This window comes from Suncus etruscus, chromosome 1 (genome assembly GCF_024139225.1).
Source record: "Suncus etruscus isolate mSunEtr1 chromosome 1, mSunEtr1.pri.cur, whole genome shotgun sequence".
Classification (NCBI taxonomy): domain Eukaryota; kingdom Metazoa; phylum Chordata; class Mammalia; order Eulipotyphla; family Soricidae; genus Suncus; species Suncus etruscus.
In genome coordinates, this window is record NC_064848.1 from 77,653,950 (window position 1) to 77,670,363 (window position 16,414).

The 16,414-nt window shown below is 37.1% G+C and overlaps 1 protein-coding gene across 1 annotated transcript in view; it reads left to right on the plus strand.

Annotated features, from left to right (window-relative positions):
* FKTN (fukutin) overlaps positions 1-14,999 on the plus strand; it is a 42,097-nt gene extending 27,098 nt beyond the window's left edge. The window contains exons 8-10 of the mRNA XM_049770852.1: positions 1,060-1,193; positions 3,443-3,570; positions 14,684-14,999. Of these exons, the coding sequence (XP_049626809.1) occupies positions 1,060-1,193; positions 3,443-3,570; positions 14,684-14,897 (476 nt within the window). The 3' untranslated portion in view covers positions 14,898-14,999. The remainder of the gene's footprint in view (positions 1-1,059; positions 1,194-3,442; positions 3,571-14,683) is intronic.
* The last annotated feature ends 1,415 nt before the right edge of the window (positions 15,000-16,414 follow it).

The following is a 16,414-nucleotide window of genomic DNA, read 5'->3' on the forward strand; positions in this document are numbered from 1 at the left end:
CCCTCCCTCCCTTTCTTCCTTCCTTCCTTCCTTCCTTCCTTCCTTCCTTCCTTCCTTCCTTCCTTCCTTCCTTCCTTCCTTCCTTCCTTCCTTCCTTTCTGCCTTCCTTTCCTTCTTTCCTCCCTTCCTCCCTCCCTCCCTCCCTCCCTCCCTCCCTCCCTCCCTCCCTCCTTCCTTCCTTTCTTCCACACCCGTCAGTGCTCAGGTTACTTTTGGATTCCTGACCCTGCACTCTGGAATAATTTATAGTGGGCTCAGCAGACTATAAAGGATTCTGGGGATGGAACCCAGGTCATCCACTTGCAAGGCAAATGCCCTACCTGATGTATTATCACTCTGGTCCCTTTTCTTTTTTAAGTGATCCACCATAGATGAAAGCTGTTAAAACTGTTAATTTCTACAAAAAAGAGCAAAGAAAAAAAATAAAGGAAAAAAACCCAAAGGAATATTGGTTTAAGCTAGTTGGGGCCACCAGTGGCTCACCCTGAAAGATGGTTTAACTAAAAGAAATCACATTGCTGACATTAATTTGTTAAAAATAGGGCCCGGAGAGATAGCACTGCAGCGTTGGCCTTGCAAGCAGTCGATCCAGGACCAAAGGTGGTTGGTTCGAATCCCGGTGTCCCATATAGTCCCCCGTGCCTGCCAGGAGCTATTTCTGAGCAGACAGCCAGGAGTAACCCCTGAGCACTGCCGGGTGTGGCCCAAAAACCAAAAAAAAAAAAAAATTGTTAAAAATAATTAAAGTATGTTTTAAAGCATATTTTAAGTAGTCATTATCTTAAGAGGTTAGAATTAAACTTCACAAAAGTAACTTAAATTTAAATAAATGAGGTATCAATAGTGATTTGAAATTTTAAATGAATAGTTTCGTGACATTTTAAAAAATAAGTTTACTTGGAAATTTAAATTTATTTAAGTTATATTAGTCTATTTCGAATTTAAAGCAAGGTTATTTGTGGATTCTGAGTGTTTAGACTAGTATTAAAGAAAGATAATCTTTTTAAGTTAAATGAGGTAGCTCATATAATTTTTTTTACTCTTTTTCTTTATTTTTAGGGTGGTATCGACAATGCAACATTATTCCTTATAGTAAAGATGTTGACTTAGGAATTTTTATACAAGATTACAAATCTGATATTATTTCAGCATTTCAGAATGCAGGACTTCCACTCAAACATAAATTTGGGAAGGTCAGTAATAAAAATATGCGTTACCACTGAAGTATCATATATTTTTGTCCAAGTGGTTCTCAGGTAGTTCTAGACCCTTACATATGATTCTTAGGCCAACTGAGCTATTGTTTTAACACAGGGCTGGAGGATGTCAACTGTGTAGGCTCTGTTACTGTCTCACCAAGGCAATTTTGGGTTTCTCCAGAACAAGTTCCAATGATACTTGGGGGCTTCCAGGGCTGCATCCAATGATGCTCAGGTAAGCATATGATGTCAGGAATAAAATCCAGGCTAGTCAATGCCAAGCATATGCTCCCAATTGCTGTACTATCTTCTTGCCTAAAGACCCTAAGCCTTAAAAGAAAAGTATGGGCACTGGAGCTGTAGTACATGCAGCTGACCTGGATTTGATCCCTGGCACCCATACCATAGCCAGGCTCCACCAGGAGTGATCCCTCAGCAAAGTTTTGTGTGTCCCCACACCAAAAAAATGAAAACATTTATATTAAACATCTTAAAGAAGGCCCGGAGAGATAGCACAGCGGCGTTTGCCTTGCAAGCAGCCGATCCAGGACCTAAGGTAGTTGGTTCAAATCCCGGTGTCCCATATGGTCCCCCATGCCTGCCAGGAGCTATTTCTGAGCAGACAGTCAGGAGTAACCCCTGAGCACTGCCGGGTGTGGCCCAAAAACAAAAACAAAAAAAAACATCTTAAAGACAGTTATCATTACTACATCATCTTATTATGAATGTTGAGTAAGACACATTTAACAGAAGTTTGTTGCCAAAAGAGAAGATCTGAACTCTTAGGATGAAATGATTGTTATTATATTGCCTATAATAAATAATTTACAGTTAATATTATAAGTAATATTACCATATATTCTTATTATATTTTTATGAGGCAGTTAAATTAATTTTGGCAGCACAGATATCATTATGAACATGAAACATTTCATTGATAAAGAAGAGAATTAATGCAATTGTTAAAAATTGTTTACCTGAATTTAATGTTTATTTCACAATTTTTTATGTCATAACAAATTTCTTAGAGAAAGATATCTTTTTTGTGACTTAGATGGAATTTTCTTTTAGGCAATTTAATTCCTATACCTTATTTCCGTGATACCTTGCAATCATCATGCTCTTAATTTCCTTGTTCCAGGGAGATATTTTCTTGGAAAGCAAGCAAAAATATGTTTGAATCACCACAAAATTAACTACTTTAACTTTAATCATTCAGTTTATTAAAATATTTAATAATACCTTGATGGATTCAAAATGAAAGTCATAGAACATTTTTCACCACTTTATACCTGTGTTCTGCACCTGTAAAAAGGTGAATAAATCACAGTCCTTGAGTAGTCCTGTCTAATTGGGAGGAGAAAAGAAACCACTTTTTATATGGCTGGTATTATAATTGTTATCTCCAAGCTGTGTGTGTGTGTGTGTGTGTGTGTGTGTGTGTGTGTGTGTGTGTGTGTGTGTGTGTGTGTGTGTGTGTGTGTGTGTCCTGCCAAATGGTAATCAGGAGATCAGAGTACCAACCAGGCTAGCAGTGCAACCAGCTAGCAGTTCAATGGAAGGAACAAAGATGTGCTGTTGCTTGAACAGTGCAATGCTATTGATTACCTGGGTCACCCTGCTGCTTCTCAAGGACCACCAGGGCTACACCTGGCGATGCTCTGAGTATATCATATATATGATTCTCTAAAATACCGTTCTTACTTGAGTACTTATTGACTATTAATAGGAGACATTTATGATAGTTTTACTTAGCTATTAAAAGGAATATTTTCCTTGTGGTTTCTTCCCTTAGTAGGATAGAGCTCATAAATATTACTCAGTGATAATATTAAACTATTGTAAGTCACTTACTCAGTTGTCAGTTATATGAAGCAACATTTTATATGTACTTTAGAAAGAACTCAACATGCTGCTGATACATCCCAATTTTAGAGTTGTTCCAAATTTAAAATAGTATAGTTCCAATTTTATAATACAATTAATACTACATGTAAAATATAGTGTTTTGTTTAGTTTATATTTTTGGATCTTAACTGGCAGTGCTTGGGAGATACTCCACTCAGTTTTCAATAGTTGCTCCTGATGGTGTTGGGTGACATTGCCTCGGAGCAGTCCTGGACCAGTCCTTAATGATTGTGAAGCATGCCATTTATCCTGTTGTGATATCTTCCCACCCCTAAATTATAAGAAAGTTTGAATAATATTTTATTTAAATCTATGAAAATTTTTTAATCTTCTAGGTGGAAGATAGCTTGGAACTCTCTTTCCTGGGAAAAGATGATATAAAACTTGATGTTTTTTTCTTCTATGAAGAATCTGACCATATATGGAATGGAGGCACTCAAGCCAAAACAGGAAAAAAATTTAAGTATGAATCAGTTCAGTATTTATAAATGGGATTAGAGGAATAACATAAGCAGTTAGCTATAAGGATATACCTTTTTTGTGTTGTTTTGTTTTGTTTTGTTTTTGTGCCTCACCCAGTGATACTCAGGGGTTACTCCTGACTCTGTGCTCAGAAATCGCTCCTGGCTTGGAGAACCATATTGGATGCCTGGGGATCGGACTGTGGTCCATCCTAGGTCAGCCGCGTCCAAGGCAAATGTCTTACCGCTGCGCCCCATATAAGGACATACCTTTAAAAAAAAAAGAAAGACTCTGGGCTGGAGAGATAGCATGGAGGTAAGGCATTTGCCTTGCATGCAGAAGGTTGGTTATTCGAATCCCGGCATCCCATATGGTCCCCTGTGTGTGCCAGGCGCGATTTCTGAGCATAGAGCCAGGAATAACCCATGAGCACTGCTGGGCATGACGAAAAAGGAAGACTCAAGCTTATATTCTTAGCAATACTTTGTTTACCTATAGAGCCTGATTATGCTTGTGAAAAGAATACTTCTTATAAGTAAAATCTCTGAGGAGGAAGTGCCCAGAGTTTGTCCATCTAGAGAGTTGTGGATAGAAACTAAAACAAGGAACAAACACAGAATCTAACCAAAACTAGTTATCAGAGCTACAGAATCTTGATAATTTAATGGGAATGGATAGGAGTTAGTAAAGAGACAGTGAAGGTATAGTGAAATTGAAAGGAGCACAGTTCATAATGAATAAATTGAGGCCATGAATGCTGTACTTCCTCTGAGCTGTGCTTTTATCATAGTATTTAATATAAATTAGTGCTTAAAGGATGGAGACTTACTGGATTTAAGAGTTACCATCTTTGTCAAATGTAAGATGATGATATGAAATGTAAAGTGCCCCATTATTTTTTTATGTACTACTAATGAAAAAAAAGTCAGCAAGAATGATAAAATACATGAGTCCATGGAACAATAAGGGAAAAAAGGTCTTAGAATTGATGGAATGTAGACATTTTTGACACTTTCAGAATTTTTTTCAATGACAGTGATCACTTTCTTTTTTTTTTTTTTTTTTTTTTTTTTTTTTTTGTGGTTTTTGGGTCACACCCGGCAGTGCTCAGGGGTTATTCCTGGCTCCAGGCTCAGAAATTGCTCCTGGCAGGCACGGGAGGACCATATATGGGACGCCGGGATTCGAACCGATGACCTCCTGCATGAGAGGCAAACGCCTTACCTCCATGCTATCTCTCCGGCCCCGACAGTGATCACTTTCAATAACTCTTCTTTGTGATACAGTTAGCTTGTACTCAGTTCTCAGAGAGAGGGAAATGGGAAGGATAAAGGTGGAAGGATAAGAGGAAAGGAAACCTTGTGTCTAAGCCTCTTCATGTAAAATATGAGTAATAGAAATTTCAATCTAGAGTGGTTTTTAAGTGAATAGATTAAAAATCTTTTGAAGAGTATTAAGCATATTACAGTTACTGTGCAATTATTAGCTGCTATTTTGCCAGGTTTAATAGTTGCAATGATAGTGGTGCTAGTAGTAGTAAAGGTGGTAGTTGTGACTATGGTAGTTGTGATAGTAATAATAGTAAAATACTATTCCTCTTCTTAGTCTAATGAAAATTTTATAGATTTATAAACCTGTATAATTATTTCAATGTTAAGCTACCAAATAATTCTCTCCTTTTTTTTTTTTTATCACTCTTGGCTCTGTGCTGAGATTACTCCTGCAATGCTTGGGAGGTGGTTTCCCTATCCAAGTATAGTGTCAAGAATTGAACTGAGGGGCCGGAGAGATAGCATGGAGGTAAGGCATTTGCCTTGCATGCAGAAGGATGGTGGTTCGGCATCCCATATGGTCCCCCGAGCTTGCCAGGAGTGATTTCTGAGTGTAGAGCCAGGAGTAACCCCTGAGTGCTGCCTGGTGTGACCCAAAACAAAACAAAAATGAACTGAGGGGGCCGGAGCGGTGGCACAAGCAATAAGGTGTCTGCCTTGCCTTGCTAGCCTAGGACAGACCGCGGTTCAATCCCCTGGTGTCCCATAGGGTCCCTCAAGCAAGAAGCGATTTCTGAGCGCATAGCCAGGAGTAATCCCTGAGTGTCACCTGGTGTGGCCCAAAAATAAAATAAATAAATAAATGAATAAATAAATAAATAAATGAAAGAATTGAACTGAGGTCAGAAGTGTTGAGGCCAGTACCTTAATCTCTATACATCTTTTTAGCCCTTCTGTTCTTAGATAATTCAAAATTTATTTGCAAATGCCACCTTTTTTCTTTAAAAACACATTTTCTAGGAGTTGTATTATAATCATTTTATTCTTAAATTTCTTTCTAAGGCTTGGATTTCTTCTCACTGGAATGATCTGAAGAAATTTTCATTTCTAACATTTTTGTGTGGAAAAGTCTTTCATTCTGCTTTAACTTCTCTTTATAGTTGCAGTGTTTTGGAAGTGTGAAGTGTTCTGATTATTTAGCAAGAGAAATGAGCAGTGATAGAACTGTCTGGACAGATGGTGTGAGTTCCAAATTTTCTATCACATTACCATGACCTTAAAAGGCAGAGAAAAGAACTGCTCTATACAGAGTATAGAGTATACTTTGGAAAATTCCCCCAGCCATATGCCATTTAAAAAAATTCTTTTCAGCTCTATTTACTCTAAGGAGCCATAGTATTTTTATGGCTACTACTATTCCCAGAGGGGGAAAAAACTATTAGTCTAAGGTGTTTTTGGTTTTTTTTTTTTTTTGAGGCCACACCCAGGCCTAGGGTAGAACCCATGTCAGTTCTGTGCATGCTGACCCTAGTCTAAGGTTATTTTTATAATATTTTACTTTTTATTCATGAATAGTCCATTCTGAGAAAATTTTTATAGTATAGAATGATTACCATTTTATTTTTTTTTATTTATTTTTTTTTTTTGTGGTTTTTGGGTCACACCCGGCAGTGCTCAGGGGTTATTCCTGGCTCCAGGCTCAGAAATTGCTCCTGGCAGGCACAGGGGACCATATGGGATGCCAGGATTTGAACCGATGACCTCCTACATGAAAGGTAAACGCCTTACCTCCATGCTATCTCTCCGGCCCCTGATTACCATTTTAAAAAATGCTTGATTAAGAACTTAGGTTCCTAATGCTTGATTAGAAAGTTAGGATCTTAGGAACTCAGAATGTTTTTGGTACTTATGTAATTGGTTTAAATATTAATACCAATATTAAAGGTAATTACTAAGCTTTGTGCTAAGTATCTGGTACAAAAATAGGTACTTTATATAACTTGTATTATTTCCTATCTGGGCAACATTTTTCCGATGAATTATTCATTTCACTTTCAGTCCTTAATGTATTATACTTTTATCTAAGTACGTTCCTTTTACCAAAATATTAATTAAATTCTTTAATGTTGTCTGAATTGTTTATATTTTTCTTTGATCATCCAATTACCAATAATAAAAAATGATGAATATAATATATTACAGAATATATTATATTTATCACTTATACCTCCAAGATATGAAATTGTTGTGCTCCAGTTCACATTTTTTATAATTGTTACCAAGGTTTATTTGGGTTATTTCCTTATTCCTTTCTAAATCAGCTGATATGGAGCCCAGATGTTTGAGATATAATTAGAATAGTAAGAATAACTTTCTGTCAACATGCTTTATTCTTATTTTCGTTTTTCTTTTTTTCTTTTATTCTCCCCCTGCTTTATTCTTATTTTCTATTTTTTACATAAATGTTTAAATTTGTGATAATTTTGCCTTTTCAAAAAAAGTTAAAAAATAATATAGATTTCTTATATTATGACTCAGTTTCTCATATTTTTAATGTAGTTATACCAAGATATATTTGTAAAACTATACCATGAGTACCAACATCGATGCTCAGGATGTTAGATGGATTTCATCAGTTTATTCCACTATTGCTTTTCTTTTTTATTCTAGGACCTAATCCAAAAGTACCATATTGCATTTAGACACTCAAATTTTTTAAAAGACAGACTGGTTTTAGTTGAAGATTGTGTCACTAGTAACATAAAATTATTTCATGTCATCACTTAACCCACATTTGCTTTTTTAAGAGTGTTGAGTTGCCTTACTTTTGAAGATAGTTTTATTACCTTGGACTAGAAATAATATTCCTTTATTTGAGTTCCATAAACTTTCCTTCTTTAATTCTTTCATTCTTTTTTTTTGGTTCTTTTGATGTTTTTTCTTTCTGAGTTATTTATTGATTGAATTGGGCTTGGTGACTCAGTCAAATTGAATGAGACCTAATCTGTACATGAAACTAAAACCAAGACCTTGTACTTATGGTCTAAAGTGTTTTGTTGAATTACATACTGTATTTTCCGGTGTATAGACGACCCCTAATTTTGTAGTTAAAACATAGGTTTAGGCCTATATTCGCTGTATCAAACAGAATGTTTCTGTGCTGCAACTGTATGTACCACAGTGAGCCAATCACAACAAGCAAAGGTTCAAAGGTTATACTGTAATAGACTTCCTCTCTAACTCTGGCCAATCTGAGCAGGCTTTTTACAGTGTAGATTCGGGTCCAAAACACTGTCTAATTTGCATGCAGAAAAAGCCTCTTGGATTGGCTGAGTTAGAGAGATGGTCCGAGCAGCCTTGCAGTGATTGGTCCCTTATCATAGGTACCTTTTCTGGCAATTCCCTGGTGGCGTCAGTTAATTTTCCCCACTACATGAACCAAACAACACCCCATCCTCGGACCCTAGCACTGAACCACCAACATGGTTAGCTGGGTTTTGCCAGAAGTGGCCCCCAGATCTCTTGAGTACTGTTTGGGAGCCCCCAAGAAAGAGATTTGGAAGCTCTGCAGCTTACTTTTGCTTCTGCATGTAGAGATTATTCCTTGCTCAGCTCAGGGGACCATAATGGGGTTCTGGGAATCAAACCCAGGTCTGCTGTGTACAAGGCAAGTACCCTGCCTGCTGTACTATTTCTCTATTCCCTAAAGAGAAATGCTGTAAAATTTGTCTAAAAAGTCTGGGAGATTGCTCAGATGGTAGAGCATATACCTAGCAGCTATAAAACCCTAAGGTTGATCTTTAGCACTGCATATCTTCATCCTCCTCCCCTAGTACCAGTAAGGGTTGCTCTGGCAAATATACCTTCAAGCAGTAGCTGGTATATTCCTGGTAGTTTCCCAGCAATAATGGACAGGGTTCTTCTGAGAGTGCCCTTCACCTCACCCCAGCACTATCAGGCATGGTCCATATTTTTTTAAAAATGAGAAGGGAGTTGGAGACATAGTACAGTGTGTAAAATGCTTGCACACAGTTTGGTCTCTAGCAGCATGTAGAGTCCCCCAGTGTCTGTTAGGTGAGATCCCTGAGCACAGGGCCAGGAATAAGTCCTACATGCAGCTGTGTGTGGCCCCAAATCCAAAGAGAAACAGAGAGAAAACATATTGGAAACTAATTGATGACAAGCTGTTGATCCAATGGTGTTGGGAATACTGGCTAGCAATATACAAAAAAAAAATAATGAAATAAAAATTATGAACTCAAGCAAAGAAAAATTTAGTAAAAACCTATATGAATAAGATTAATAAGCTTGGATTAGAATGTTAGTAAAGCTGGTAGGACATTTGCCTTACATACCAAAGTATCTCTGGGTTCTATCCCTGGTATCACCCCAGCTCCCTGGGGCTGTCAGGAGTAAGCCCTGAGCACTGCATGATGTGATCCAAAAGTCAAAAAAGGGAAAAGTATTAATAAGCTAGTTCTATTTGATATATATATATATGTTATATATATGTAAGCGTCTTCACAAAAAATGGTGAGTCTGATGAATATACTTTTATTTGTGTGATTACAAAATTTATAAGTATTAATCATGTTTTGCATTATAAGGGCAATGTTAGTAAATTTAAAAGTATTAGAAGAACTCATCTACGTATTTGTAATTAACCTATTGACAAATTAAGTAAAAAAATCAACATGGTCATTTCAATAGATTGTGTAACTGCAGTGGAATTAAATTAGTAACCAATAATTAAATTTTAAATGTATGAAAGCTTTTAAATGCTCTCAATAATTAATGAGTTAAAAAAAAAGTATCCTGGGGAAGGGAGCGATAGTAGAGCAGGTAAGGTGCTTCTCTTACATGCGGCTGACCCAGATTCAGTCTCTAGCGCCCCATATGATCCTCTGAGCCTTCCAGGTGTAATTTCTGAGCACAGAACCAAGAGTGAACCCTGAGCACCAATAGGTGTCCCCCCCCCCCCAAAAAAAAAAAAACAAGAAAAAGAAAAAAGAAAATCAGAGTGGGGCTAGAGAGATGATTCAACAGATTGAGGATATACTTTGTATGAAGGAGGTTTTCGGTCCATAGTACCTCCTGGTCCCCCAAACATCCCTCTTCCTTTCTTTGTCTGTTGATGTTGTGGTTGATGAATCAGTATCTCACATTCCAGCTTGTTGTACGTGCTCAGGTGCTCAGCTCATGGCAGTCAATCATTTTTAGTTACAATTCTTGCAGCTAGCACATACTCAGCTGTCCTTGGGCCAAAAGTCAGTTGTGACAGTGTGAGAAGTCAGTTGTGGTCAGATAACAGAGTTCCTAGTTAGACGGCAGAATTGCTACAATTGTATGTTCAGCCGTACTAGGGATCTAACTTTGAGTTTCACACCTGCTAGCAAAAGTGCGCCTTGTTCGAACCATCTTCCCGATACTTCACGTTATTCATAATAACTATTGTTTTGTGTAAAACTTAAGTGACATATACAAAACAGAAAATGATTGGAAATGCTTATGAATGTATTTGTGATTAGAACCCTTGGACTTAAATTCTGACTTAGAATCAACTTCATCTGGTTTTAAATCTGTTCACAGAAATAGATGGTATTGAATAATAACAAGCCACTGGCCTTGATAATTATAAATTATTAAGAGTCTGTGGGGAGAGGTACATAGGATAGTGAGGGGAACCTGGGTAATTTACTGGTGAGCAGTAACATTGTGCATCAGTACCAAAAACTTAAACACTATTGTAAGTATATTGCCTAAAGTATTATGAAGAAAAAAATCTGTTCACATGTTATATCCTCCTATCTCAAAGCTTAACAGTTTAACAAAGTTTAATGGTGTTAAACTTAGAGATTGTTCAGATGAATGTATTAGCTTAAAAAAAAAACAATGTAACATTGCAAATATATAGTGCATTAGTCTTAGTCATTATGTACTGGTAACCTGGACAGAATTCTTGGTATGTTCTCCTCTGTGTCATTTACTGTTTCCTGCCTACTTGCTACAGCCCCATTTTACAACCAGTTTTTACATTTTATGGTTTATTTTTTTCTTAGGATGATAGATTTTGCTTGTTTATTTTTATCTTTGAGCCACACCTAGCTGAGTTCAAGGCTGACTTCTAGCAGGAATTAGGGTACCATAGGTGGTGCTGGGATTGAACCCAGTTTGACTATATGTAAAGCAAGTTCTCTACTTGCCGAACTCTCTCTCCAGCCTCAAAATGGATTTTTATTTTAATTGTAAACACATTTAAAATTGAGTTTAGGCTTCCTGTTAGGAAAAATTAAGGTCAATTATTTTACGTAAATTCTTTCTTTTCTTTATTCCTTTTTCTTTTTGTCTTGTTTTGGGGCCACACCCAGCAATGCTCAGGGATTATTCCTGGCTTTGCACTTATGAATTACTCCTGGCTGTGCTTGGGATTCTGAGTATTGAGTTTGGGTTGGCCACAATCAAGGCAAATGCCCTACTCTCTGTACTATTACTCTGGCCTTTTTATTTTTAGTGGTTTGTTTTGTTTGTTAACAGCAGTTTGTTTATACATTTTGGATGTTTCTTTTTTGCTCATAATTAATTTATTATGCCAAATATTTTTTGGTGGGGAAGGCTTCCAATTGGTGCCTGGATACACTGCTACCTCTTCTGCATGTCTTAGTCAAAAGGGCCCCAGGATAAGGTATTACTCACACTGTGGTACCAGGAATTACCCAGGCACCCCAGCAGTATGTAGGGCCCCAGGCCTATACCTTACTATGATGGGGCACTTCATAGTACCAGGGATTAAAATGGACTGGCTACCTGCAAAGCATGTGCTTTAACCCCTCTACCATCTCACCAATCCACAAATAATATGTAAAGAAATGTAGTATTCTTAATCTATTCTAGATTTTTTTTATCACCTCATTTATGAGACTGGAAACTTTCAGAAAGGTTTCTAGGCCTCTTTTACTAGATAGTTGGTGATTTATACGTTATTTCAAGTTCACTAGAACTGCTTGATAGTATGGGAAGGTAGACGTTCTACAGAATAGTTTCTGGGGAATATGATTATACTTTGATACAGCTTTTTCCTGTTTCTTTCCACCTTTATTCTACTATATTTTAAATTCCATTGATATTTCTATTGACATATCCAATCTCATTTCTGAAACTTTTCTCATGTTGTAAAGAGAAGAGATATATCTCAGAAAACATCAATACAGAGCATAGCACCATAATATAAACTTAAAATTATAGCATTTGCTTTCCTTTGTAATATATGGAATTTAATTTGCTGATACAAAAAGCCTTTAAGCAACATGTCTTGGTATATTTTTGAAACTTACTAAACTATTTCCCTAGACAGGATTCAATTCATTGAGTTGTCTTAGATTCACATATTTCAACTTGAGAAACTATAGCTACATTCATGTGAGTCATGAACCAAGGTATAATGCATTTTGGATTTATGCTTGTCATATAGTTTTTGGAAATCTAGGTTGTGAAAAATTTATCTTCATGGTGTTGCTAAGTTCTTTTAGGAGCACTTTGATCTTTTGTTTGTTTTTATTTTGTTTGGTTTTGGGGCCACACCCAGTGATGCTCAGGGGTTACTCCTGGCTCTGCGCTCAGAAATCACACCTGGCTTTGAGGGACCATGTGGGATGCCAGGGATCAAATCTAGGTCTGTCCTGGGTCAGCCACATGCAAGACAAACACCCTACTGCTGTGCTATTGCTCTGGCCCTTAGGAGCACTTTGATTTTTATAGATTTTATGATATTAAAAAGTAATATCAAGGCTGAGAAAAATTTTAAGTTAAATCACCATGATATACAGTTAAAAAGTTGATGATAGTTGGGTTTTGGTCATAGAACATTCCAATACCCATCCCATCACCAGTGTTCATGCCCACTTCCACTGCCATCCCATCCCAGCCTGCCTCTATTGCAGACACTTTTAAGAAAAGATTTTAAGAATGGAGAAGAGTGTAAAATAAAAGAATGTGATGAAAGTGGATATATAAAACTGAGAGTACTATAGCCCAGAGAAATAATTCATTAACTTAAAATTTCTGCCTTGCAAATATATGGTCTTAAGTTCAACTCTCCATTGTCCCATGTGACCCAGATGTGACTCTGGCAGCTCTGATGTTAGAGCCCAGAATCTATGCTTTGTTCTGAGTCTCCCACTGCAACCAATTCAGGCCATACTCTAGCCAGGTATATATAACACACAAAAAGTGGTGTAATCCCATGAGCTGTGCAGCTAAAAGATATACAAGACTAATTAGGAAGTGATTTGCCTTGGCTAGCATATTTATAAGCATCTCAGCAACCCTCTGATTAGCATACAAGCTCTGCAACTAAAGGTTTACAAAACTTGGTTAGCATTGAAGCTAAGCAAGCAAGCACCACATGATGTTCAACCCTCCTCAAGCACCACAGCCAGGCATGTGTGAAACCTCTGGTCATTGAAACAACCTCTACAACCATGAAGGGAAGGAGAGAAAGGGAAGAAGATAAAAAAAATCTTGAATTTTAAAATGAAGTCTTGCATTTTCAAGCATTAGATTTGCAATACTGCATTTGAAGAGAGGGTAAGGTTATGAAACTGCATATAAAGCCAATTTAACGGACCCTAACTATTATTTTAATATGCTGTGTATGAAATTTTTATTACTTATGAGTAAAGAGAAGAGAAAAATTTGTCCCACCTTGGTGTTTCTTTTTCAGCTGTCATAGTTGAAGAGGTCATCAAAAACTCATCTGGTAATTCATTGAATTAGAATACACTCATTGCATAACTAGAATGCCTGGATCTGTTCCATGTCACTACATGGTCCACTGAGTCCCATCAGCAGTGATCCCTGACCACTGAGCTTGGAATAGTCCTTGAGCACAGTAGATGTCAAATAATTTTCCCCACCGTCAGCCCCCGCTACTCTAACACTTTCTGGGGTCAGATTAAAACCCAGGACATAGGGTTTTGTGATTTATTACAATAGTGTAAGCATCCATGATGCCATTGGATAATGTTATATTGTCAGACTATTTCACATTCTGTAGTTGACTAAGGGGGTTCTGTTTTTTCTTGCTCCTATTCATGGCTTCTTTCATGTACTCAAGAGTACTAGCATTAAAAATAAAATCAGAAAAAAAATAATATTTATTGATTTACCTAAATTCTCCAGGGTTTTCTGAATTGTTGGAGGTTTTGGGGGGAGAAGGGTTGGGTCATAACTGCCAGTGCTCAGGGGTTATCCCTGACCATGTGCTTAGGGACTTCTCCCAGTGATACTCAGAGGACATGATATGGTGGGGATTGAACCCAGGTAGTCTATATGCAAGGGAAAAGCCCTCCCCTTTATTATTCCTCCACCCCTAAATATCTGAATTCTTACCATTTTCCTGCATCTTTTGCTTTTACTTAATTTTGAGATACTCTAATAAAAAAAGCAATGCTTACTTATTATCCTAATATCTTAGAAACCTTTGAAAAAGAGCTCCTTATACTTGATAGCACTAATATAACTCTTAAAACTGTCATTTGCTTGATTTGTGTATAACTTCATTCCTTACTCACTATAGTGTACTTTTAGGATTCTTTTCTGCTTCTGATCTAGAGGTGAAGTATCCCCATATGAACTGGGGGATAAGGGAGGGTGGGATATTGAGGCACCACTGTTAAATTAGAAAAGAATTGAGATGCTAGACAGTCAAAAGGAATAAAACATCCATTCTATGTCCAAAGCTATTTAATGGGAGAGAACTGTCTTTTTATTGGCAGATGGATTCGTTAGTTGAAACTTTCATTGTTGAAGCCTAATACCTTTCACATTGCCTTTGTTTTGCCACAGATACTTGTTTCCTAAGTTTACACTATGCTGGACTGAGTTTTTAGATATGAAGGTTCATGTGCCCTGTGAAACCACTGAATACATTGAAGCCAACTATGGTAAGACCTGGAAGATTCCTGTGAAGACATGGGACTGGAAGAATTCTCCCCCCAATGTGCAGCCTAATGGAGTCTGGCCTATTTCTGACTGGGATGAGGTTATCCAGTTATATTAAGATATTAAATTGAAATAATAGAATGAATTTTCCTCCTGGGAGATAGATAACTTTATGAAAAAGATTTTGAGTCTATCTTTTTTAAAACATGGAAAAAATAAACTTTTTGTCAAACTTAAATTGGGGCCAAAGAAAAATTGAGAAATTTTGATGACATAGAACAAGTCCTGACCCCTGAGTCATCTGATTTAATTTTCTGATCTTACATTTATAAGGAATTTCCTTGTGCCCAATACAATGCTAGGTTATAATGTAGATGCTGAGAAGAGAAATAATCTAATCAGAAATCTGCTATCGGGGCCAGAGAGATAACAAGGAGGTAGAGTGTTTGCCTTGCATACAGAAGGACTGTGGTTCGAATCCTGGCATCCCATATGGTCCCTGAGCCTGCCAGGAGCGATTTCTGAATGTAGAGCCAGGAGCCACTCCTGAGCACTGCCGGGTATGACCCTCCCCCCCCCCAAAAAAAAAGAAATCTGCTTTTTCCCCCCTTTTTTTTGGTAAGCACTCCAGTTTTTCTATGAGAGAAACATCTCTGTCTATAGAACTCATGAAAATGCTCTTAGTGTTTGCCTAACTTGATAATATTTGCACTTGAAGATAGGCTTACCAGGCAAAGCTTGTTATCCTAGTTTAAAAGAATAAGTCATTCCTGATATGAGCATTTAAGCTGGTTAGTGTTAATACTACTTTATAAATTGTGGAGTCAGTTAATTTTCATCATACTTTCAGATGTAGTCAAGAAGAAATACTAGGTTGGGTATGTAGCTCTGTACTAGAATACTTGCTTTGCATTTGTGATGCATTAACTTTAATTCCCAACAATACACACACAGATGATAGCTGATTTATTTTTAAGCAATCTTATTATGAAATTGATTTAGACAAAGAACACCATTCTTTAAGAGAAAGCAAGCTTATTTATGGCCCTGTCAAAGTTTAGTGAATTTTCATATGCTTTCTATTTTAGCATTTCAATGAGAAGAAAGCTTGTGATTGTATAACGCTAAATTTTCCAGCCATTCTGAGAATAGTTTCACTGACTTCCACTAGTACTTGAGTTTTTGGTGGTGGTGGTGATGGTTTGGGGGGTTTGGGGTGGTTTTTTTTTTTTTTTTTTTGGTATTTGGGTTACACTCAGCAACTATCAGGGGCTACTCCTGGGTCTATGCTCAGAAATCACTCCTAGCAGGCTCTGGGGACTATATAAGATGTCCAGAATCAAACCCAGATTAGTCCCGGGTTGGCCGCATGCAAGGCAAATGCCCTACTCACTGTGCTATCGCTCCGGCCCCTCCACTAGTACTTGTTAACAGATCATGCAAGTGAGACCATGCTACAAGACATGATTTTGAAAGGTTTATGATTTCACAAAATTCATCCTTATTTTAGTTTCAACCACTGGGTAAAAATAGAAGCTAGGACATTTTATATTTTCTAAATTTATTTTCCTTTACTTCAAATTTTAATAATAACATTAAAATATTAATATAAATACCTTTTTAAGTTTTAAGTGC